At 38.6% G+C, this 21,835-nt stretch overlaps 5 protein-coding genes and 1 long non-coding RNA gene across 9 annotated transcripts; 4 read left to right on the top strand and 2 right to left on the bottom strand.

The window, feature by feature from the left end:
• Positions 1 to 133: 133 nt before the first annotated feature.
• LOC122413975 (oligosaccharyltransferase complex subunit ostc) lies at positions 134 to 2,061 on the top strand. The gene is made up of 4 exons (XM_043424696.1): positions 134 to 390; positions 508 to 581; positions 952 to 1,169; positions 1,431 to 2,061. The coding sequence occupies exons 1-4, from the start codon at positions 252 to 254 to the stop codon at positions 1,441 to 1,443; spliced, it is 444 nt and encodes a 147-aa protein (XP_043280631.1). The 5' UTR covers positions 134 to 251; the 3' UTR covers positions 1,444 to 2,061.
• LOC122413974 (calcium and integrin-binding protein 1-like) lies at positions 1,531 to 4,487 on the bottom strand. The gene is made up of 5 exons (XM_043424695.1): positions 4,354 to 4,487; positions 3,849 to 3,883; positions 3,523 to 3,770; positions 2,931 to 3,129; positions 1,531 to 2,845 (listed from the first exon to the last, which is right to left on the bottom strand). The coding sequence occupies exons 1-5, from the start codon at positions 4,402 to 4,404 to the stop codon at positions 2,824 to 2,826; spliced, it is 555 nt and encodes a 184-aa protein (XP_043280630.1). The 5' UTR covers positions 4,405 to 4,487; the 3' UTR covers positions 1,531 to 2,823.
• Positions 3,942 to 7,939, top strand: LOC122413968 (SET and MYND domain-containing protein 4-like). The gene is made up of 5 exons (XM_043424681.1): positions 3,942 to 6,456; positions 6,554 to 6,837; positions 6,918 to 7,076; positions 7,161 to 7,304; positions 7,521 to 7,939. The coding sequence occupies exons 1-5, from the start codon at positions 5,388 to 5,390 to the stop codon at positions 7,767 to 7,769; spliced, it is 1,905 nt and encodes a 634-aa protein (XP_043280616.1). The 5' UTR covers positions 3,942 to 5,387; the 3' UTR covers positions 7,770 to 7,939.
• On the bottom strand, positions 7,841 to 17,298 carry LOC122413969 (protein 5NUC-like). Of its 4 annotated transcripts, none has more exons than XM_043424685.1 (9): positions 17,162 to 17,298; positions 13,793 to 13,960; positions 11,959 to 12,190; positions 11,264 to 11,863; positions 10,634 to 10,798; positions 10,399 to 10,503; positions 8,934 to 9,101; positions 8,607 to 8,796; positions 7,841 to 8,316 (listed from the first exon to the last, which is right to left on the bottom strand). In XM_043424685.1, the coding sequence occupies exons 2-9, from the start codon at positions 13,927 to 13,929 to the stop codon at positions 8,081 to 8,083; spliced, it is 1,833 nt and encodes a 610-aa protein (XP_043280620.1). In that variant the 5' UTR covers positions 13,930 to 13,960; positions 17,162 to 17,298; the 3' UTR covers positions 7,841 to 8,080. The 4 variants fall into 4 exon arrangements, with proteins under 4 accessions (XP_043280620.1, XP_043280617.1, XP_043280618.1 ...); XM_043424682.1 differs by lacking the exon at positions 17,162 to 17,298 and adding an exon at positions 16,872 to 17,002; XM_043424683.1 differs by lacking the exon at positions 17,162 to 17,298 and adding an exon at positions 16,600 to 16,805.
• On the top strand, positions 8,741 to 10,958 carry LOC122413977 (uncharacterized). Its single transcript, XR_006261673.1, has 2 exons — positions 8,741 to 8,851; positions 9,549 to 10,958. It is a non-coding gene; the product is annotated as an uncharacterized lncRNA (long non-coding RNA).
• Positions 17,299 to 17,304: 6 nt separating the features above from the next.
• On the top strand, positions 17,305 to 21,829 carry LOC122413970 (apyrase). Its single transcript, XM_043424687.1, has 11 exons — positions 17,305 to 17,459; positions 18,475 to 18,700; positions 18,857 to 18,973; positions 19,045 to 19,125; positions 19,215 to 19,419; positions 20,099 to 20,204; positions 20,443 to 20,537; positions 20,612 to 20,766; positions 20,847 to 21,035; positions 21,198 to 21,334; positions 21,441 to 21,829. Exons 1-11 carry the CDS (start codon positions 17,314 to 17,316, stop codon positions 21,694 to 21,696), a joined length of 1,713 nt encoding a protein of 570 aa, XP_043280622.1. The 5' UTR covers positions 17,305 to 17,313; the 3' UTR covers positions 21,697 to 21,829.
• Positions 21,830 to 21,835: the final 6 nt, after the last annotated feature.

Raw genomic sequence — 21,835 nt, 5'->3', positions numbered from 1 at the left:
TTCATACGCCAATCGATTCAAAATCGTTTGTTAGAAATGAATAATAATTTTTTAGAGTTTCTTGAACATTTTTTTACCGAAAAATGAAATAATAAAACGTTGTATGTATAAATCCACTGAACGAGTTCATGGTCGCAGGTCGCAGATAGCTGACGAACTTCACGCAAGGCGCAACGCAAACTTGTGTTGTCCGTGTTGTCTACGTGTCGCTGATACTTCGGTCCCGGTCGTCCAGAAAAACATTAACAAAAATGGATTTAATATATCGTGCACCGTTTTTCGTACTAGAAGTGCCAAATCTGAAATTGAAGAAACCATCATGGTGTGTCAAACCCAGTGCGATGGTTGTTTTCTCCATAGTATTGCTTTCGTACTTCATGGTGACAGGAGGTTATGTTCTGGCTTTTGTCATGTTTTTATTCTGTTATTTATTCCTAAACCATCAATAAATACTCCAAATTCGATTTTGTTAGAGAACGAAAATGTTTTTTTTGTCCCTTCTGACAGGAATTATTTATGATGTTATTGTGGAACCGCCAAGCGTTGGATCGACGACCGATGAACACGGGCATACCAGACCGGTAAATATAATTAATTTTTTATTTTTTTGATTATACTCCATTTTGAATGTCACCGCAATGTAAAATTTCGACTAAGTCGAATGTTCTTCGTTGTTTTTTTTTTTCAAAACTTTCGAGTTTTTCGATTTAACACTCATCGAACATTGGTTTCCAAATATTTTTAAGATTACATGTCATTCACGTCTCATTTTTGAGCTTTTCAAGAGTTGAATATTTTGACAATTTCATTGTTGTGTGCGGGAAAAATTTACAATTTGCTTACATTCCTTGAATTAAAAAAAATTAACAACATAGTATTGAGATTTTTCATCATTGTGGTATTAGAAAACAATAATTTCAATGGTAAATAAGTTGGAAAAATATTGTTAAGGTTGCCTTTATGCCATATCGTGTCAATGGTCAATACATCATGGAAGGCCTGGCTTCAAGTTTTCTCTTCACACTCGGAGGATTGGGTTTCATAATTCTGGACCAAACTCACAGTCCGTCAACCCCAAAACTCAACAGGATTCTTCTGATTTGCGTTGGTTTCATAAGTATCATCGTGTCCTTCATTACTTGTTGGATTTTCATGCGTATGAAGTTGCCGTAAGTATTTTCTAAGTTCTAATACATTCGGAAGAGAATTTCAGCATTTTTTATCGAGCCAATACCCACATTCCAATTTATATCTGACCGAAGGAATTGATGGAAATTTTCATTTTTTATTAAAACTATTATACTATTGAACTAAAACTAGAATTTATTTTACCATAATTTCAGTCATAAATTTTAGAAAATATCTTTTCCCAAATCAAGGAAACTGCTACATTTTACAGAGCATCGAACCTTTTTCTTTTGTTTTTACAGTGGATACTTCTAGTGGTACTAGAAAGCCAATTCTGAATTGGCTCAAACAAAAAATACAGGGACAAACGATCATTTTACAGCAGAAAAAAGCTTCCTTACATCATTGTATATTTGTTTTATTTTTCAATTATACTTCATCAATCAATTCAATATTTGCCCTGGAAAATAAGTTGAATTGTGCGGTACTTCAATCTTCGCGCGAAACCACGAATTTTTTTTATTATTTTATGATTTAACCTTTAGAGGACGGAAAATTTTCAGTTCAAATCGTGTAATTCATATATAAATCGAATGTATACCTCAGGACAAGTCTCCGACCGAGCAGGAGGTTCCTAAAGGGACCAGTCCCATCCTCTAAAGGTTAAATTGGCCACATGGTCATTTTACAAGGAGATTATCACAATTTCATAGACTATGATTTTCAAAAATTCTTCCATTGATCAGTTATTCTTGCATTAAATTCGTCTACAATATCTATGTATATATAGTATATAATATTAAAAATCTCTTAAATGTATGCGCCAAAAAATATGCTTGGCATGAGTGACAACTGTGAAGAAATTTTTCTGTTCTAATTATTATTCTTGGCGGAGAGGACACTGGAAATAAATGAGAATGTAAAATTGCTGAATTATATTTTCTCATAGATTTACTTCCGCAATGTTTATATCGTCACATATTGAAAATTGGAATATGGCAAAAGTTCTCTATCAGAAAAACCACTCCTCAATTTTCAGCTCATTTCAACATTTTTTTGGGAAGCATTGTTTGGCAGATTTTCAATTCAGTTTGAAAACATCGACGTCTCTACAAAACGAGCTCGTCTGACGTTATTTTTGTGCTGGTTCTGTATTGTTCGTTTTTGTAGTGAAATTGATTTATCGGACTACACCGTTATTTATTCGGTATGAAAAGAAAAGGGTTGGAAAAAATAATATACAATATTTATAGAATGAATAAATAAACAACGAGTTAGGCCCAGAGTGACAGTAAAAGTCTGGCAGTTTGCCTAATAAAAAAAATAATGCTTTTCTTGAAGAACACCCTTTATGGGGTTTTGTAGATGTAAGAGCATAATCAATCTACTCAAAGTTTTCTTCATGCAAGTTGAGATTTTTCTTTTACATTTTTCCATCCCTCAATCAATAAAGCCTCGAATCGTCATCGTCGAATACAACTTTTGTATCGGATTGCACCTTTGTGACCATTGGGGTTTTTCTATTGTGAATGAACCATTAGGCCTTAACGCACTTACAGGACGAAATTATCATTAATCTTTTTTTCCTATCAGTCTTGATGTTGACTATTTTTTTCCCAAAATTGTATGTCATTAATATCTTTCTTGTGAGATTCAACATTTTGAAATATCACTTCGGTAATCACAATCTCAATTTCACAAGCGTATGCGAAAGGTTCTGAAACAAAGAGTTTGAAATGTTAACATGACCAAACATCTAGTCCCGTTGATGATGTTGAGCTCAAATATTTTTGTGTTTGTACTTTGAAAAATCACTGCTTTTTTCAATAATGTGCTCAAACTCAGCAAAACTTAGGGCCCCATCGTCATCGAGATCCGCTTCGTCCAATAAATATTGCAGCAATCTTTGCATATCGGTTTCGTTAAGTCTCTGCGGTGCTGTAAGTCTGTCGACTACTTGTCGCAAGTCTCCGACACCCAGCATGTCGTCACCATCAAAATCTGTGCGTTATAGAGAAATTTTGACGTACAATAAGACTGTTTATTTATAATTCATAGATTCAGTCATTCTATGCTAGTTTATGAAGGAAAGTAATCTTGAAAAACTACATCTCAAATAAAAGAACAATATATGTAAGTAATCATAGTTATTCGTAGACTTCCAATTTTTACCAATATATTCGCAGATATTCATATTAATAGCAACAAAATAATGTAAGTGGACACAATGCTGTGAAATACTAAAAGCGTGAATAAATATATTGAAAAAAAAAATCCCAAATTTTATTGAATTATTCAATTTTTTCGAAAAATTACTACTGCAGTGAATATTCAGCAAAGGAAAAAAGTAGTTTGGTTTGAATGGATTTTTTCATATGAGAACAGAATGTTTACCAAAAATTCGAAAAGCATGTTCAGCTTTCACAGCTTTTGGCGCGGCATCGCTAAAAACGGACATCATATCCAAAAAATCCTCGAACGTACAATCGCCATCTTGGCTCGAGCTAAAAACTTTGCAAATTCGATCACCGAATGGATTCACTCGCAATTCGGGGTATTGCAAAATTTTTGGCATCGGCAATTTCGCGTTTCTGTTGTGACCAACTTTTTCTGGTGCTAAAGCCTTAAATTTTTGATGAGCACTGCGGAAAAAAATGACATGATTTGCGATTTATGTGAGCTGAAAAAAAAAGCGGCAATGAACGATTATTTATACTCACTATAGCACTTCTTTTTTTGAAAAATATGTGAGATCCTGGAAGCAAAATAATTATGATTTTTAGTAATTCAATCGTAAATGACAATTGAGAAGTCAAAACGAAATCACGAGCCACATGATGAATTCGGAAAATCATCAATGTCGAATAACCGCGCGCTTTTTCCATCGACCAATCACAGCTGAGGGGACTCGTGATTCGTCATGTTCCGTGTTGTCTGTCAAAACAATCGATACCACGACTCGAACGAATGTAAAAAATACGAATTTTTTTCTTTGTTTTGATAGAGTAATTTTTTAATTCGTATGAAAATTAAATAACAATCAGGAATTTCAAATACCGCTAAACATTATATTAAAACCTTCAAGTTGTTGGATTTAGGGCGAATTCGACTTTTTTGTGACATTTGTTTACACGTACTTTCACGTACAAAATTCCCGTTTTTTCGAAAAAAAATGAATAACGTTTGATGAATACGTTCACACATGGACGTCTCAACTTAACGTACTTGATAATCTTGTAATTCTTCCTCGGTAAATTGACTCCTCCCGGCACCCATTTTATACAGGATATGTCTTATACCGAGTCACAGCCACGACTGCAGACTGTCACACGACCCGTTCGGGTCATTCCCCCAGTTGTGAATATACTCAATCAAAATCAACCTACGTAAAAATCCACGAAAATTGTACAGAGGCGCAGAAGACAGTCATTCTAATTTTCTTGAAATCAATGATAAAAAAAAATATTCGTCGAAAAAGTAAAATGAAGTTTTACTCTTTATTATTGTGTTTTAGTATAATTTTTCTGTGAAAATTTCATCCGCTTCGAAGGGGGTATTTTTATGGCTCGACACTCCTGAGGTCACGAGCCACTCACCGGAATCAGTATGAACCGCCTCTTTTTTCGTAGTTTCGTGTGAATTGTTTTTTTTTCGGATCCAGCATATGTAAAAAATTCGTTTGTTTTTTTTCCAAAGGCATCGATCTTGGATTCTTTGCGTGAAACTGGTGGAAGTGTTTTTTGAAATTTTCAGAATCTCAATAAAAGTAAAACGAATCGCTAATTTTCATCGATTACATGCGACATTGAATGAACATTTCTATCCGTAAAAAATATCTAGAAATATGTTTTTTCGATTAACAAATGTTTTTGACTATCGTGTTTGCCGCTTGCGGATAATCCTGTGGACCAACACGGCAGAGCTGTCAACGTACTTGTCGCGAGACTCTACCAACTCTACCGAGTTTCTTGATACCAATCCCTCCCTAGCTTTCTTCACTACTTTATTTCTAGCATCCCCAAGAGAGTTCGTTTCAGACGAGCTAAATAAAGACTCATACAGTCCTCAGTCTCCTTCGCGTCTTTACTCCTCATATTTTCACATTTCAACGTTCCGATGATTAGGAACAGTTTTCGTTGGTTTGGCGATCTTCATTTTTTTTCGTCGCGTACGAAAGTAGAGAAAGAAATACTCGATAACACTCAATAATTAAGTCGAAAGCTGCATCGTTTTCTTAAATTAATAAAAGAAGAATAACGATGGAAGCTGAATTAATACGGTTGGACAGAAAGTTGCAGGATGCCGGTCAAGTAAAAATTAGTAACGACGAGTTCAGTTCGTTAAGAAGCGACGATGAAAGATTTTCTTATGCATTAAGCTTATTGGAAAAGTATGACATGACGCCGAAGATCGAAATTGAAGAAAAGAGTTCGAAGCTATCGGCTTCTTACCGAAAAGCCGGTAACGACCTATTCGTCTCTTCTAGTTCGAAGGGGAAAAGAAATGAGATAATTGAGTTTTACACAAAGTGCATAGCGTACGCGGAGCCCAATTCGTCGGAACTCTCTCTCGGATACGGTAACCGTTCGGCATTGTTGTATGAAGCAAGGCTCTATGAACATTGTCTTCAAGACATCGAGCGAGCACTAGCTCTTCAGTATCCACAACATCTCAGGCCTAAATTATTGTCACGGAAAGTTCATTGTCTCAAGGCTCTGAGGAAAATTTCAAGCGACGAAGTAAACAGAGAAATTGAAGAAATACAATTGAGTATCGAGGCCACAAACTTGGACGAAAGCACTAAAAACAAATATCATAATGCTGCTGAACTATTGAGGCAAAAAAATGTTTATCCGGCGCAAAGAAAATTGTTTGATGAAGCGAAACATAAGCCTGTCACACCGAGTGATAATCCTGAACTCCCTGGTGTGTCTTCCGCCCTTGCAGTTGTCTATGACCAAGAATTCGGTCGCCACATCCGAGCCATAAGAAATATTGAACCCGGGGAAGTCTTGAGTATACAACAAGGCTACGCTACCATCCTGGCACCTGAAAATTTTTATACTCACTGTTCAAACTGTCTTCGTCAGACTTGGTCTTCTGTTCCTTGTCAAAGATGCCCCAGTGTCGTTTTTTGTGATGAAAAATGTCGCGACGATGCCTGGAAACACCATCATGCTTTCGAATGCTTTGTCATTAGTGCTCTGCTCAAACTGGAATTCAATTTACTCGGCCTCATGAGCCTGCGACTTGCTATTCAGGCTCTCAAAGACTCTGGGAGTTTTGCAACGTTGAAGCACAAAATTGAGTCTCTAGAATTGGAAAAAGGTTTGCTTCTATGGAATTATGACTACGCAGTTCTGAACATTTTCTTAATGTGTTTAAATTTTTGAGCATACTTTCAAGTTTCCATGGCATATTTCAGATCCAAGGACAAATGGGTTCACTGGTACACCTGCGATCCTCGATGAAAGAGATTACTCAATTGTTTACACCCTGGCGACGAACACTGAGCAAAGATCTACGCCAGATTTGTTTGGAAGGTGTTTCAACGCCGTTTACCTGACTTATTGCCTTGGAAGGCTGACTGATTTTTTTGGCCAAAAGTTCACCGGAGACATAAAATCCATGCGGGAAAATCCATGGTCGATTTTTGTCGGAGGACTCATCACGAGACATCAACAGATTATTCCAAGCAACGTGCACACCGTAAAAAACTTTAAAACTTCAATAATTTTTTGAACAATATTTTCATATATTTTTCAATTTTAATCTTTCTGCCTGATTAGGTGACCGAAACGAAAGGATTGTTCGGTTCTGAGCGTGGGGCTACGATTCAACCATTCTTGAGTCTGTTCAATCACTGTTGTGACTGCATGGTGAGCAGAATCCATTACGGGTCAAGTGTTGCTTTGTATGCCGTATATCCGATCCAAGCTGGCGAGCAAGTAAGTTATTTAGAACTAAATCAGGTATTCAAATCAGTATAATGTGAATAGCCATCGAAACTTGATAACAAATTATTTAATCAGGTGTTTGATAATTACGGAAGCCACTATGCGATGGAAAGTCTTTACACGAGAAAACGAAAGCTGCAACGACAGTTTTTCTTCGAATGCCAGTGTCGACCTTGTCGAGAAGACTGGCCTGTGTTTACTAGAATTCCATCCTTACAGGTATTTGAATCCATTTTCTAGCAACTCATTGACACACAAACAGATCGAAGAAGAAATCTTTCAAATTTTGAACGAGAAAGTTGAAAAGTAAACCCAATAAGGGGAAAAATAAAATTCGTGACACCAAAGTTTGGCTGACGATGAGAAAGAATTTCAAAATTTATCCAATCAATGTCTCAAATTTTGAAGTTTTAATTCTGATTTTTCCTTCACCAGGAAAGCCACCTGAATCGCCAGCAGTTAATGAAAGTCCAAAAGGTTCTGAAGAACTTCAATAAGTACGTGGGATTCGCGACGGATGGTAACGTCGAGGATAAGCCCTACATAGTCAAGGATTTGACGCAGATGATAAAGACGTTGTTCGATTACGTCGATTTGCCTTGCCGAGAGATCAACGAGATCACTGAGACTCTCAAAAGAGTTTACGATCTTTTAAGCATACGCTTTCAATCTTTGGAAGATTGAATGAGAACTGATGAAAATTATTTTTGATATTTGTCAGAAGGCTGAAATATTTTTAACTCTGTTGGACATTCTTTCGTTACAAAGATTTTTTTCAGTTTTATTCATACAAAATGAGCGGTGACAAGATTTGGAATATCCAGTTTTTGAATAAAAAAACGATTTAAACACTTTTCAAATATTTTCCTTGAGCATAAATCGAGATAATGATTTTGAAGCCGCTTTTTAACATTTGGAAAGTTCATAGTAACGTGAAAAATCACTTTTATTGCATTGATTTTGATAAATTAAACAAAACCATGATTTCTGATCGATCAAATGAATTGATATGCCAGCAGAGGTAATATCAGTGAGGAAGTAGCGGCACGATTGAACCAAGAGCCAGAACCGGTTTTCATGTCCGAATAACTTAAGTCGGTTGCGTCTGGCTCGGTGCTTATCATCTCATCGTCGCCCGATCGGATCAAATATCCGATTCTCCACTCTACGTCTGGATGCACAGGACTCTTGGTTTTCAGATAGTCGACCAACAATTCGTCCGTCGTAATACCTGACAATTGAAAAAAAAACAGCGATTTTGATCATTGCGAAACTTTATAAAGTTTATAAAAATAGTCTTCGAGCCATACATTTTTCCTAAAACGTGCAAACTAGAAATCCATCTGACAGACGCAAAATTATTTGATGTCACGTCGATGCTGCATTTTAAGAAAAAATGCCTAAGACCATTTTTTTCAAAATTTAACTGAATTCAAAATTGTACATTTTCAGAGACTACACTGCACGTCGGAAAAGTAATTTATTCTTTATCGAGGAAGGACTCTGAAAAATGATTTTTACCAGCTGTGGTGTACGTCAAATTCATAAACATGTTGAAACCGTCGCCACCTCCCCGCAAGAAATCAGTCAATAAAATAGTGTACGTTGCGTTATCAACGAGCTTGCTGAAGCTCGGAACACTACAGAGGGCGCAGCGTACTTCGACGGATGAGACTCTCGAACCAGCCGGTTTTGATAGATCATAAATCACCTGGTCGGATTGAAAAACGTTCGAAAAATGTATGAAAATTAGAATCATCTCCGAGGTATTTATAAGTACTTTTCGATGAAAAAGCCCAATTTGAAAAAACTAGGACGAATGATCCTTTTGATTAGCTTCGTTTTTACCTGTACTCCTGAGAATTGGAGATATCCACCGTTCAAGTCCGCGGTGTCGTTCACCTTCAGCGAATGAACACTCCATTCTAAAACCTTCCGGAACGTTTGACCGGTCAATGAAAGTTTCTGCAGGCCATTATTGAACGGCAAGACCGACAAAAGATCGCTCATGGTGATCTGTAAAATGAATAAAAAAAGTCATCGTTATGCGAGCTCGATTAATCTCGAATTTATCAGCAAAATATTTAATCGATTCAACAAAGTCACAAGAAACCTGAAAATGTAAATTTTTTTTCCAGACTCGTCCACCATTGATTTATTCACACATTCTTTTACTTGCTCTGTTAAAATATTCGTTCGAAACTCAATGATCTGAAACGGTATATATTGCTAAGATCAATGAATAAATCAGTTCATTCGAACGACAACTCATAGCATCAACACTCATTTGCTCAGTACGAAAGTTCTTGACGATTCGATTTCAGCATTTTGTATTTTTGCTATCTGATCTCAAAAAATGTTTTGTTGCTCGAATCGAATCAAAGGAGATTATTGATGGTTGCATGATCTTTGGAGTGTGATTATGGACGAAAGTGATTATAAAATCGTGATTTTATTTTTCAGGAGTGCTATCTTCGGACTGTAGATATTTTTGCACGATTTGAAAGCGTGTCGTGGTCGTTGATCTCTCCAGTTCATCTATCGAAAATTCAAAGAAGGAAGTCGAATTGGCGAATCGTTTTTACGGCTGATGGCAAGCAGACGCTAAGTCGAATACGGAATTGCTGGGCGCTCCCACAAACACTTTTAGATTTAGCAATATTCACGAAACACAGAAATCTTTCGTTATGAAATCTTGGGAATACTGAAAGTAAAACTTCAATAGGTTTCGAGGATTCAAACACGAACAAGGAAAAGGAAGCATCAATCCATGACTCGACAGTGAGCGCGACCTGCGTCTTTCGCTGCTCGTGTCTTCATTCATTCGATCCCGCGGTGCTCGACGTCGAACAGTCTTTATGCCGACTTATAAATGACTCCAAATAAGTGAGCGATTCGTCAAAGCCTCCGAACCTTCGACGCACTTGAGAGCCTCCTAATGAGCTCAGCCACGATTCCGTTACTCACCATTGTAAACGCGTTCTCCGAAACAACAAATCGTTCGTGACGGAGAAACCATGAAATTAAAAGCTACTGGGGACGCAGTATTCGTTTAAAAACAACTGTAGTAATCATAGCGAGGAGAAAGCAACTCAGAACTTTGACAAAGACATGGAGGGTGAAAGTCAGTTTTTAAAATTAGAATTCTGAGGATTCGATAAATATAGGAAGCTTCCGAGGAAATAAGTCGGCACGGAAATTCATGCAGGAGGAAGGCGCAAGAACAATGACGTCTTGCGTTGTTACTGAATAGAATTATTTGTCTGAATTTGAATTGGATTCTCAATCGAGTATAAACATTTGGAAAAGTTACCTTTTCATCTTCAGCTTTACGTATGGAAGTCCTGATCGATCCACTATTGTGAATAGCAATCGCTGCGTCAGTCCAGCCATCGTATTCGACGTATTGTTTTGCATTCTGCGAATGAAATATTCATGAAAAATTTAATCGCTACGCTAACCAGTTAGATAATTATGCGTAAAGAATGAATTAAAAATAGTGTTTTTCCGATCGAGTTTACATGGATTCTTGGCAATCGGGCACTCACGTAATCGATCATTGCATCGGTTATGAGATTTCCGAGGTTGCATTCCTTTCTTCTACAACTTTTACCGTCACCGTCGAGGAAAACTTTAGTTGAACCAACCACGGTGTTTATCATGTCGTTGACCGCGGGTCGCCACTTTTCTAATTCTTCCAGAACATCCTCTGCCTGTTACAATCCATCAGTTTCGTTCAAATTTTTGAAATGTGCAACGAGTTCGAAGGTCCCCGGGCAACGGTTAAAAAATTATTAAAACCTTCCAAAATTACTTTCAACGTGAATCAAATGCTAAAAATAAAAATTCAAAAAATCCACAGTATTTCCATGAGTCATTCGAAGCGATTTTTTTTTAATTTCCATTGACGAATTATTTATAGAAAAAACAAACAAATTTCGGCTCCAGTTAATCCCTTCAAATTTTTCCGAACGCTTTCAGTATCAGTGCCGACGAATAGGGAAGATTTTCTAGGGTTACTGCCCCCGAGCCATAAAAATCAACGTGGGGGAGCGACTAGAAAAACAGTAAGCAGAAGACTGTTCGAACCGCTCCACTTTTGGAAATGAGGTCGTAAAAATGATTTGTTCTTAGTCGAAATTTCATTTTCGAGTGAAAATAGATTTTCAGAAAAATACCTCTTCGATATTGCTGTCCACGAGAATAGGATTGCCCAGGATACTCGTGACTTCGCCATTTTTGTCAAAACCCACTGTGATGTTGCCCAAATATTTGGTGTACGCATAGGCTTGAACGACGTAGACTTTCCGGTTGTTTTTCTGCACGATTTCCGTAGGATACAGGCCTTCGGGTACTTCGACATCGGGCTGTTTGCCGGTGTAAAGGAAGGTGTTGGTGTGGCCGCCGATAACGAGATCGATGCCGTCAACTTCAGCCGCGATTTTTTTGTCCGTCTCAAAACCCGAATGACCAACGGCGATCAAGATGTTCACACCGGCAGCGCGTAATTTAGCGACCTCGCGTTTTATCGATTCCACCTCGTCGAAAAATTCGACCTTGCCCGTTGCCGCTATAACCTTTGTGTCAGGCGTCAAGTAGCCGATTATGCCGATCCGCTTTCCCCTCACCTCCAATATCGTACTGTTTTTCAATTTCGAGGCTGCCAACTCTGGCTCCTTTCGCAGATCGAGGTTCGCCGTTACTATTGGGAACGTTGCGTTTTGTATGAACGGCACCAAACCCATTGGTCCGTCGTCGAATTCGTGGTTGCCCAGTGACTTGAAATTGGAAGTGAAATCAGAAGATTTTCATCGAGGATTCAGTCATTCGGAAATCAAGTTCGATCATTTTTACGAATTTTTTCCTTTCTTACGATGGCATCCGGCGATAAAATATTCAGGAACTTTGAAACGATCCTCCACTTGTGCACGTTGAACCAAATGCTACCCTGATAAGTGTCACCAGCGTTCAAGAAAAGTGTCGGAGTTGTGGATTTCCGGGCTTGACGAACCAGCGTTGCTATCCTTGCAAAACCACCGTAACATTTTCGCGCTGCTGCGTCTCTCATCAAACATTTTGTGGACAGGGCAGACGTCTCGTCAAATCTATTTCGAAGAAAAACACAAACAAACGTCGCGCATGACTAGAAACAAAATGCCATTTTATCCTCTACTTCTCTTCTTCTGAAAAAGATTTCAAAAAATTTTCATTCCTAAATAAATATCGAATTGAATTCGAATCCAATTATTCATCGTATTCATTCAATTCAATTTGAGTCCAAGCTGAATGGTTTCAATTTCAATGAATCGCTATTATACGAAGACGATTCCTGAATGTTTTTATTCCGCTGGAAAAATGACAACGTCTGGATGATCGACTGTTATTTTCAGGCGAGCACGTCTGTAATGGTGTTTGAATAAACACGCGTGTATGAATCGATGAGGAAAATAAGCGTTATTGATTTACGCTCTAACATTTTTTTCACGATCAGTCTGAGAGCCAAAAATGTGAGGAGAAAAGATAAAACGTATGAGCGTTTATCTTGCATACGTGTATTCGAAAAAATATTTACATTAACATAATGTATTCGAATCGTCGTGTATGACAAGAGAAGAAGTGGTGTTCCTATCGATTCTACCAGACATTGAAGTCGTAACATCCAAAAATTGCTCGCATTTGTTCCAACGGATAAAATAAGTTTTTTCACTTTATTGAGTATTTTCATCTTTATATTGAAATTTTTGAAAATTTTAATTCATTTCTATTGAACCAAATGAAAATAAAAAAATTTCAAATAAATCGAAATAAAAATTTGTATTCAATTGAAAGAAATTTGACTAAATCTTAAATTAATTGTTATCAATTAGAGCAGAATTTATAACTATTGCTCATTTATTTGGAAAAGTGGGTACGAAGGGATACAGGAACACAGAGCATATGCAAGGAAGAACCAGAAATCTTAAAGCACATCTGTGAATGCCCAGAAATGAAACAGGCAATAAATAATGATGAAATGGTCGGAAATTTGGAAAAATGGTTAGGACAAGTCAGAGGAGAGGAATTGAAAAGGAAACTGGAGGAACAATTTAACAAGAAACCAAAAATAGAGCTATGCATATACGTCAGACAGTTCGAATTGATGGCACAACAAGTAGAAAGGGAGAATAGAAAGAGATCCCTCGCTTAAAGGAAGGGATCAAAGCTAAGCAGTAAAATAAGTGAATGTTAAAAATTAGATATGTACTATTAAAAAGATTATGAATCGAGCGTATGAAGGAAGGTGAAAAGCGTTGTCATAGTAATACCAAATAAATGGTTATCGTATTTTTTTTCGGAGCAGTTACGAATAACAGAGCGACCGAACCGGACGTTTGTAATTTCGAGATTTACATTATCGATCGATTTACAGTTGTTTTCTTTATAACCACGTCTCATTTATTATAATGAACAATTTAAAAATTGTATCGCAATAACTTAAATATTATTCTACAGAAATAAGGAAAGAGAAACGGTTGTCAAATACTTGGGTGCAACACAGACTTTATGAAATAATTCGTAAAAGTTTGAAAAACCATTTTACTATTATTCATGAATTTTCGAACGATAATTCACTCAATTTTCTTTGAAATGGATTCTCAACTATATTTTGTAGGTAATCGTTATGAAAGTGACTTAAACATTGATGAAGTTCGAATGAATATTCATACCTCGAGTGCATGTCGTTCGTGTGAACAATATTTAAAACGTAGTCGGTCTCTTTTCCCGCCAAGGGATGTCCAGAGGCTCCATTTGTCAGGTAGAAAGTTAAAACGATGGAAAAGAGCGTTCCGGTGGACGGCCGCATTTTGTGTTACTTTGCAAAGGCACTAACAATCCTTTGAGAATGATAAAAAAACGATTAACTAGATTCACAAGCACCGGTTACGATCGAAGGAACCGTCGGAGTTTAATATCTTTACAATCGACGAATTTTGCGCGTTTTTCAAATTTTGCTCACGTGGCGTTTCAACAGCCACGCTATATTTTTGATTGAATATATTAAAATCGAATTATTCGCGATCGATGGCGACTGAGTTCGTCAGGATTCCGAGCATGTGTTTTTGCTTGAATGTCGAGCCTGCTCGAACCATCGAACCACGAAATCGGCGCGTGCGATCGAATAAAACTTGTTACATATTTTGTTTTTGTTTTGCTCGATTCTCTAAATGTTTTCGCAACACTTGAATATTCGAAGCATAATCGCCGCGAGGAGCCGCGAACGAAATAGCCGAGTTACGAGAACCGACTGAGGACACTTGACTCTTGGAATACGAAAGCGTCTATATACCAACGGAAACTAAACTAGAGAGACGCTAACACCGTCGACTCTGTGGAAATCGAGGACGGGTAGGTTTTCGACTAGATTCCAACGGGAGGGGATAAGACAGAGACAGCTAAACCGAACTTGGCCTTTCCCATTGATAAACGATCTTTCGCCTCGAGCTTTTATCCGTATTATTGAAATTCACGCTCCTTGTTTACACGACATCGCGGTCTGCCTCGTATTGTTACGAGTCTGTTGTTACAATAAGCGAATCGATTCTCCTTTCTGGGAGTTTTCGATTTTCCATTTTTTTCGAACGGGAATCCGAAGACGAGGAACGCGAGGCCGAGGCTGTGACGAAAAAAATGCTTTTCTCTATCGAACTCGTCGTGGCACAGCGAGTTTGAACGATCCTCACGGGAAGCCACATCGGTTTCAACGCGATACGATAGTGAGAAGCTTAAATCGAGGAATATCGTGGCGAATGAAAATAATAAAGAATAATTGACTCGAAAGAGCAACTTTCGTTGCGCGCTGATCATGTAACAGCTGACATTTTCCGCGTTGTCGTACACCAAGCGCAGCGATTATTTATTCTCATTATTACATCTTACGCAATTGCCTTTTTTCTTGCACGATCGCGATGACGCAACGAGCAACAAATTCGTTTCGCTTCCCGGCTCGTCCATCAAAAACGATTGACCGAGGCTGAGGGAACTCGTAAGATTATATTGAAAAATCTTCGATCCACCGGGGTGCGAGTGTCGCTGATCTGAGACAGGGGACACCGCGGCAGCAGCTGGGAGGGATTCGACACAGAGAATGATGTTTCTCGTTGCCAAGCCCGCTAACGCGGATGCCGGACATTTATTTCCTGTAGTTCTGGCACTTTTCCCTTTCGGATAATTCGGTCCAAGTGCACGCTCTCTCGCTTCGAATTCTTCACACGACCTGGCCAATTATTTTCGTCTCCTCCGATAAAAATACAGCGGCGTTCGCCATGGCGCCGAAATCTCATGGTCCCCCTTGCTTTTAGCGACAAACGCGAGCGATTTTTTCCTACCGTGACATTCCTCCCGTGAGACTTTACCCAAAATATCTCTTCGGCTTATTTTGCCGCGTTTCTTCAGTACAATTACGTCCATTAGGAATGAGGCTAATCCATCATTTATCGCACGATTATTTTCCTAGATTTTATTCATTCACCCAAATTGAGGATAAAGAAATCGCACCCACTTTGTGAGGATAAGAACAAATGCACAACACGACATGTCTGACGGGACAAGACCGATGATGTGTGCTGATCCCTCGGCAGATAAGCGATTTTCATCGGGGCAATCACGAGCGTAAGATTACGCAGCGTTTTATTTCACTTTATTGAAACACGTGATGCTTCTTACTCACACCCCGACACATCGTGTTTCGAATATCGATCAAACCGTGATACGTTCGCGTTGCGAAAATCGTTTGCTTTCATGGCTTTCCATGTACCTAATCAGTCATCGTCCTCTCGACGGCATTCTCAGATCGATCGGTACGTAACGTTTCTATAAGATTTTAATGATCTTTGTTCTTTTTTCATACTTTCTCAATGAAATTTTATAGGCTCAAAAGTAATTTGCAATTTTTCGTGTCAAATTTTGGGGAGCTTGGTCGGTGATTTTGTTTTTTTGAAGTTGAAAACTTTTTTAACGCTCCAAAGAAGCGTTTCGATGGAACGACGTCGCGTCTCACGATTCGTACGCTCGCCTTTTCGCCTCCTGGGGAACGGGCATGCTCGGTCAATTATTTACAGTGGCGACAATTACAGACGGATGTAGATAGCTTGACCGATCAACCTAATCTAATTATTACGCGTTTTGGTCGCCCGTTTCTCCTATTTTTGTCGTGCTACCAAAATAGACCGAATAACGAAAAATATCATTCATCGCCTGAAACAATGACGCAAAAGCGTAGATTCGAAGAGGAAACTTGCGGGAGACAGCTTGTTTGAAATAAAAAATTGAATCACCTCACGAGTTTGGAATCGAAATTACATAAAATTACATGAAAAGTTACAAAAAAAATTCCAATTATTTGAGCTCGTTAAATCGCGACGTCAAATTTCGTCTTCCGCGAGAAAAAAATGATTTTTTTTGCACCACCACGATATACGTAATTGCGACGAATAAAAAACACGTGTCACTCGCGCATTCGTGCCACGAAACTTACACTTAACACTTTGCCATATATTTGTGACGAAGGATTACAAAACGGAATTAGGAGGCGCGGAATACTTGTCGATTTTACGACGCTCGATGATTATCTTTCGAGTGTTTTTCTCCAAGTTTTGCGAATCTACCAGTGTTTCTCTTTGGTCACTGTGAATATGAGCGTGCTGGTCAATGACTACGATAATTGTTATCTAATTTTCCTGTACGACAATCCGTGGATCGTCACGCTTCCATCGTTAACTTCGCGTCGAACGATACTTTTTATTTTACCTTATGTTTCACCTGCGCTCGCGGCAATGAAGATAATAAAAATGAAAAAAAAAGAAAAAACAAAAAAAAAAAAATTCCGCAGAGACGAAAACAACGGCCACTCCGTTCCCGCATTCCAGTAGCAAGAAGCATCGCGACTGTGTGTTCGGTACACTTGTGACACTTTCCTAATCGGTTTTATGAACATTGGAGAAAAGCACTCGAAAGATAAGACTCGCTTAACATTCTCCGATGTTGGCGTGGCTTCGATAAAATCGTTTGTGTTTTTGTAACTCGCTCAATTTATTCACCTCAACATAAAAAAAAACGAATGTGTTGGTAGGTTGAAGCATAGTCAGCGATTTTCAGCTCGTCTACGACTGACTGAAATAGTGAGGCGAAAATCGAAATTGGCTGTTCGCTTCAGACTTAATCGGCACCGACTTCGCGTTTGTTCGAACTAATGATGAACCGTCGCACTCCAGCCATAGTTATCTTTCTTTTAATATTCGAGATTTGCGACGGCCGCACAGCTCGGGGCGAATTCTATCCGGGAAGGCCCGATCTCTTCGAGCTGTCGATTATTCACTTGAACGACTTCCACGCCAGGTATCTAAATACTGGTTAATAAAAAACGTAGCATAATTGTTCACCGCGCTGCTCGGTGAACGTCAGCAGTCCTCTCCTTTTTCTGGACGGAAAAATCGTGCTAGCACGGACCAAGGATTCCGCGTCAGGTTTCCCGCGGTGAATCATAGTTTTTTCGGCTCTCATCGCATCTTCATACAGCCTGCTTAGGGCGACGTGTGCGTCACGCAAAGGCACGCGTGCTCGCATATACCAATGACCATGAATTGTCATCCTTAAATTCGTGCCTGAATTTCAATTGAACTCTTCACAACCGAATTTAATGGAATCGTATGTGAGAATAATTTTAGGATTTCGTAACACTCGGACTTTGGCAACTTCGAGCTCGAGTCTGACATCAGATTGAAGAACAGGAGCCGTTTATTTTGTTAGAAAAAGATGCGCAAACTGTGCACTTTAAAAAATTGCAAAACCTTCGAATAAAATCAGCTTATTTCTATCATGAAAAAAATATATGAAAAAATGTGAAACAGGCTGAGAAGTGTGAAGTAGAGGATACAATAAAAATTTGTTTCATTTGAAATTCCGGCTGTGACTAATAAAACAATCAAATCGTGAGATCTTTTTATAACGTTAATCACATTTCGGGTCCTCACGCGGTGGATTATGTGCGAAGTTGAAAGCTGACACGATCATTAAATTTTATCAGAAAAATTGATCCGGCAAGCCGTGTTAGTTTCACGGATTTTCATTTTGATCCAAAAAATGAATTTTTTGGACCAAAGTGTCGTACAGTGGGAAAAACTTGCCTATTTTTTTTGAATTTCTATCTAAACAAATTTGGGAAAAATTTGGGAGCCAGTGATCGAACGAAATTCGAAACTCGTCTACTTCCATCGCGTCCAGCAGGCTGATTAAAAATGTCAATCTTTTTGAGCCTGCAACTAGAGCAGCATTTCCATCATTCGGACGAGTGTGGGTCGTTCAAATTATGACTGAATGTATATAAAAATGCATAAAAACTTGTTGCTTCGAGGTTCGAGCAAGTGAGTCCAACGGCTGGAACGTGTCCCCAAGACAGGGAAGAAGAATGTGTCGGAGGCTTGCCGAGAGTGTACACAGCGACGAAAGAGCTGAAGAGCCAAAGACCAAACGCGATATTCCTCAACGCCGGTGATCATTTCCAGGGAACGCTTTGGTACAACGTGTATCGATGGAACGTAACAGCAACGTTTATGAACATGCTTCCTCACGATGTCATGGTGAATGGTGCAAAAAACGAATTTCTAAAGCGCTTTAAAATCGGCTTTGAAAATAAACTAAAATGCAGCTGTTTACTCACTATTATCGGATACTTTTTCATCATTTTTTTGAGCAATCATCAACTGCTTTAATAACAACGATTTTCTTATGCAAAGACCATTGGAAATCACGAGTTCGACAACGGCATTGCGGGAGTCGTTCCCTTTCTTCAAAATGTTAAGGCCCCGGTGGTCGTAACCAACATCGATGCCAGTGACGAGCCAACGTTTCAAGTAAAACTTTAAAAGCGTTTAAAAAATAAGAATCACAGACCGTTTTGCTAATAACTTCATTGGTTCTTCAGGGTCTGACTAAAAACAGCACAATTATTGTACGCGATGGTCGAAAAATCGGAGTAATCGGTGTCGTGCTCTCGACCTTTGACGTACGTAACTCCCAACATAGAAGCAATTTAAATAAATAATGTTTGCACCGCTGAATGAAACAAAGTCACAAGAGAAACCCCGTCCATAGGAAATCGCTAGCACGGAAAAACTCAAATTTCTCGACGAGGTCGAGTCCGTGAATCTGGAGGCAGAGAAACTCAAAAGAAACGAGGCCGTGGACATAATCGTGGTCCTCAGTCACTGTGGCATCGAGGTTGACAAAAAAATGGCCGAGAATTGTCCAAGCGTCGATGTCATCGTCGGTGGACACTCGCACACGTTCCTCTATTCCGGTTAGTTCGCTATTAAAAAATCTGACGATTAAACCAAAAACTGAGCACATTCCTGAGCAGCATTTTTCACATTCCATCAATTAAAAAGTTCCCAGTTCCCGAGTCTCCAGAATTCACGAAACTTTAACAAACCCTGAGCGACAATTGATCGACTTTTTTCAAAAACATTCGTACCTCGCCACCCATTTTTATCACTCGCTCAATCACATGATCACGCAGCTTCGTTTTTCTCTGCAGCGAATCGTATGAAATACGATTAGCATCGAGCTATAAAAAGGTGGTAAGAACGTGAGTAAATAATGCTTGCACCTACTTGGAAGAGATAAATTTGCGTATGATTTCAATTTCAATGCTGACTTAACAGTTGGATCATGTTTTTCATTAGAAACAGTATGTTGATTGGTGATAAGAGAATATCGAGTTGAATACAATGTGCTACACGCTGCGTGAGCTTACGAAGGCGTCACGAGATCGGTTATCGCTATTAAAAAACATTAACGAGAAAAAAACAGGTTCCGTGGGCGTTCTCAGTTAGCATAATTACACTTGGAAGAGACGCCAATTTTTGCTCGAATATACCAATCCTCTGTATCTCGTTTGAAATCTCATTGATTAATAATTGATGAATTCGTTAGCCATCGATGAATAATTTCAAAGCGCTGTTTCTTTTGGAATTAAGGCCCTCCACCGTTCATCGATACGGCAGAGGACGAGTACCCGGTCGAGGTCAGGCAGAAGGATACCAACAGAACCGTCCTGATCGTTCAGGCTGCTGCTTACACCAAGTAAAGTTTTACCAGTTTTACTAATCAAAGTCCTCCGCATTTTTCGATCGTTGGACTTGAATTTCCTTCTTTATCGATGGTCGAGCATCGGTTTTCATCGAAGGCTTCGACATTGGTCTTGGTTCAGGGTTTTTGAATTTTTTAAATATAATTTTTTGTATTTAAAAAAATTGAGTATTTTTTTTATTTAAAAAAAATTGTAATTTAGGTGAAATCTAGTTTTTAACAACGTTTTCAGATATTTGGGCAATTTGACTGTGTGGTTCGATAATGACGGTGAAATCGTCGACTGGGAAGGTGACCCTATTCTGTTGGGTCAAGGCATTCGACAAGGTACTTTAGGTTGTCATCGTAATTATTAATTTTAATGTTGAAATGGAGCAATTTGTGATTTTTTGAATGAAAAGATCCGCAGATTCTCAAAGCTTTGGAGCCGTGGAAAACGGCAGTCGATTCGATCGGTAAAAAAGAAATTGGGACAACGAAAGTGGTCTTGAGAAACGATTGTCGAAAAAACGAGTGCAATCTTGCTAATTTTGTCACCGATGCGATGGTTGACGCGGTGAGTTAAGAATCATTATGAATTTGAGTTTTTCCTTGACAGATTTTTTTTATTTCTTGATACACTCGTTCAAATAAAAGTGGATGAACGAAGCTGAGAATGGATCGTATTGGACTTACGCGGCGGTTGCCTGTACGAATTCCGGCGGTCTGAGGACCCCAATCGGTAATCACGTCAACGATCGTGTAACGTACAACGATCTTATCACTACGATGCCTTTCGAAAACACTTGGGACGTTCTCGAACTTCAAGGACGCGACATCATTGCGGTACGATTGACATTTCCTTCGGAGATCGATCGATCGTTCCAGAAATCGTTTAAAATTTACCGATTCCTCGAAAAGAATGAAAAAGTCTTGCAAAGACTCGAATTGAACTGTTTCTTCGAAAAAAATGATTCACCTTTTGCACCTTTTTTGCTCTCCAAACAGCTACTGCTGCAGAGCGTTGGTGACGAAGGCTCCAATTTAATCCCTGCAGCACACAGCTTCCTCCATTGGTCAGGGCTGAAAACGACTTTTGACATGAGCAGAGAACCTCATGAGCGTCTTGTAGAGGCAAAAATCAGGTGAGTTTGTTCAATCGTAAAATTACAAAAAATTCTTAATTAACGTTCATGGTATTTTTCTGAGGTAATAAGCGAATGATTCCATTGACACAATTTATCTTTGTAGGTGCCAGAAGTGCGATCTACCGGTCTACGAGAAAATCGACCCCGATCAATGGTACCGGATCGTCGCATGTTCCTTCCTCGTCCAAGGTGGCGATGGCTACGATATTTTCGCAGAAAATCGTCGCAATCATAAAGTCGGTATGGTGGACATTGACCAAATTGTTGATTATTTTCAACGCATGAATCCTGTCACCAAGGGAAATGAAAATCGTGTACGCTTTAAGAACGTTCCAGAAAAAAATAAAATAAAACCTTAATTGGCCTTTTTTAATAAAACGTCGAAAAAGTTTGAAAGATATTCCACAATTGGTTAATGCTGTTAGAATCGACAAAAAAAGTTTTAAAAAAATCGATTTTCACATATAATTTAATAAAATATACAAAAATTTATTTCAA

Source organism: Venturia canescens, chromosome 7 (genome assembly GCF_019457755.1).
Source record: "Venturia canescens isolate UGA chromosome 7, ASM1945775v1, whole genome shotgun sequence".
Taxonomy (NCBI): Eukaryota; Metazoa; Arthropoda; class Insecta; order Hymenoptera; family Ichneumonidae; genus Venturia; species Venturia canescens.
The sequence above is the reverse complement of the archived record's forward strand: the minus strand, read 5'-3'. Positions and strand labels throughout refer to the sequence as shown.

Excerpts from the sequence above, each read along its gene's own strand:
- LOC122413974 (XM_043424695.1), bottom strand. The coding sequence starts at position 4,404 with ATGGGTGCCGGGAGGAGTCAATTTACCGAGGAAGAATTACAAGATTAT. Across the intron at positions 3,771-3,848 it reads TCAAAAAAAGAAGTGCTATA|TGCTCATCAAAAATTTAAGG; the intron begins GTGAGTATAAAT and ends TTTTTTCCGCAG. Across the intron at positions 2,846-2,930 it reads AAAAGCAGTGATTTTTCAAA|AACCTTTCGCATACGCTTGT; the intron begins GTACAAACACAA and ends TCTTTGTTTCAG.
- LOC122413975 (XM_043424696.1), top strand. The coding sequence starts at position 252 with ATGGATTTAATATATCGTGCACCGTTTTTCGTACTAGAAGTGCCAAAT. Across the intron at positions 391-507 it reads GTACTTCATGGTGACAGGAG|GAATTATTTATGATGTTATT; the intron begins GTTATGTTCTGG and ends CCCTTCTGACAG. Across the intron at positions 582-951 it reads AACACGGGCATACCAGACCG|GTTGCCTTTATGCCATATCG; the intron begins GTAAATATAATT and ends AATATTGTTAAG.
- LOC122413969 (XM_043424685.1), bottom strand. The coding sequence starts at position 13,929 with ATGCGGCCGTCCACCGGAACGCTCTTTTCCATCGTTTTAACTTTCTAC. Across the intron at positions 9,102-10,398 it reads GTAAAGCTGAAGATGAAAAG|ATCACCATGAGCGATCTTTT; the intron begins GTAACTTTTCCA and ends TTCATTTTACAG. Across the intron at positions 8,317-8,606 it reads TTTGACGTACACCACAGCTG|GTATTACGACGGACGAATTG; the intron begins GTAAAAATCATT and ends TTCAATTGTCAG.
- LOC122413968 (XM_043424681.1), top strand. The coding sequence starts at position 5,388 with ATGGAAGCTGAATTAATACGGTTGGACAGAAAGTTGCAGGATGCCGGT. Across the intron at positions 7,077-7,160 it reads CGATCCAAGCTGGCGAGCAA|GTGTTTGATAATTACGGAAG; the intron begins GTAAGTTATTTA and ends TTATTTAATCAG. Across the intron at positions 7,305-7,520 it reads CTAGAATTCCATCCTTACAG|GAAAGCCACCTGAATCGCCA; the intron begins GTATTTGAATCC and ends TTCCTTCACCAG.
- LOC122413970 (XM_043424687.1), top strand. The coding sequence starts at position 17,314 with ATGATGAACCGTCGCACTCCAGCCATAGTTATCTTTCTTTTAATATTC. Across the intron at positions 17,460-18,474 it reads TTGAACGACTTCCACGCCAG|GTTCGAGCAAGTGAGTCCAA; the intron begins GTATCTAAATAC and ends TGTTGCTTCGAG. Across the intron at positions 18,974-19,044 it reads GTGACGAGCCAACGTTTCAA|GGTCTGACTAAAAACAGCAC; the intron begins GTAAAACTTTAA and ends TTGGTTCTTCAG.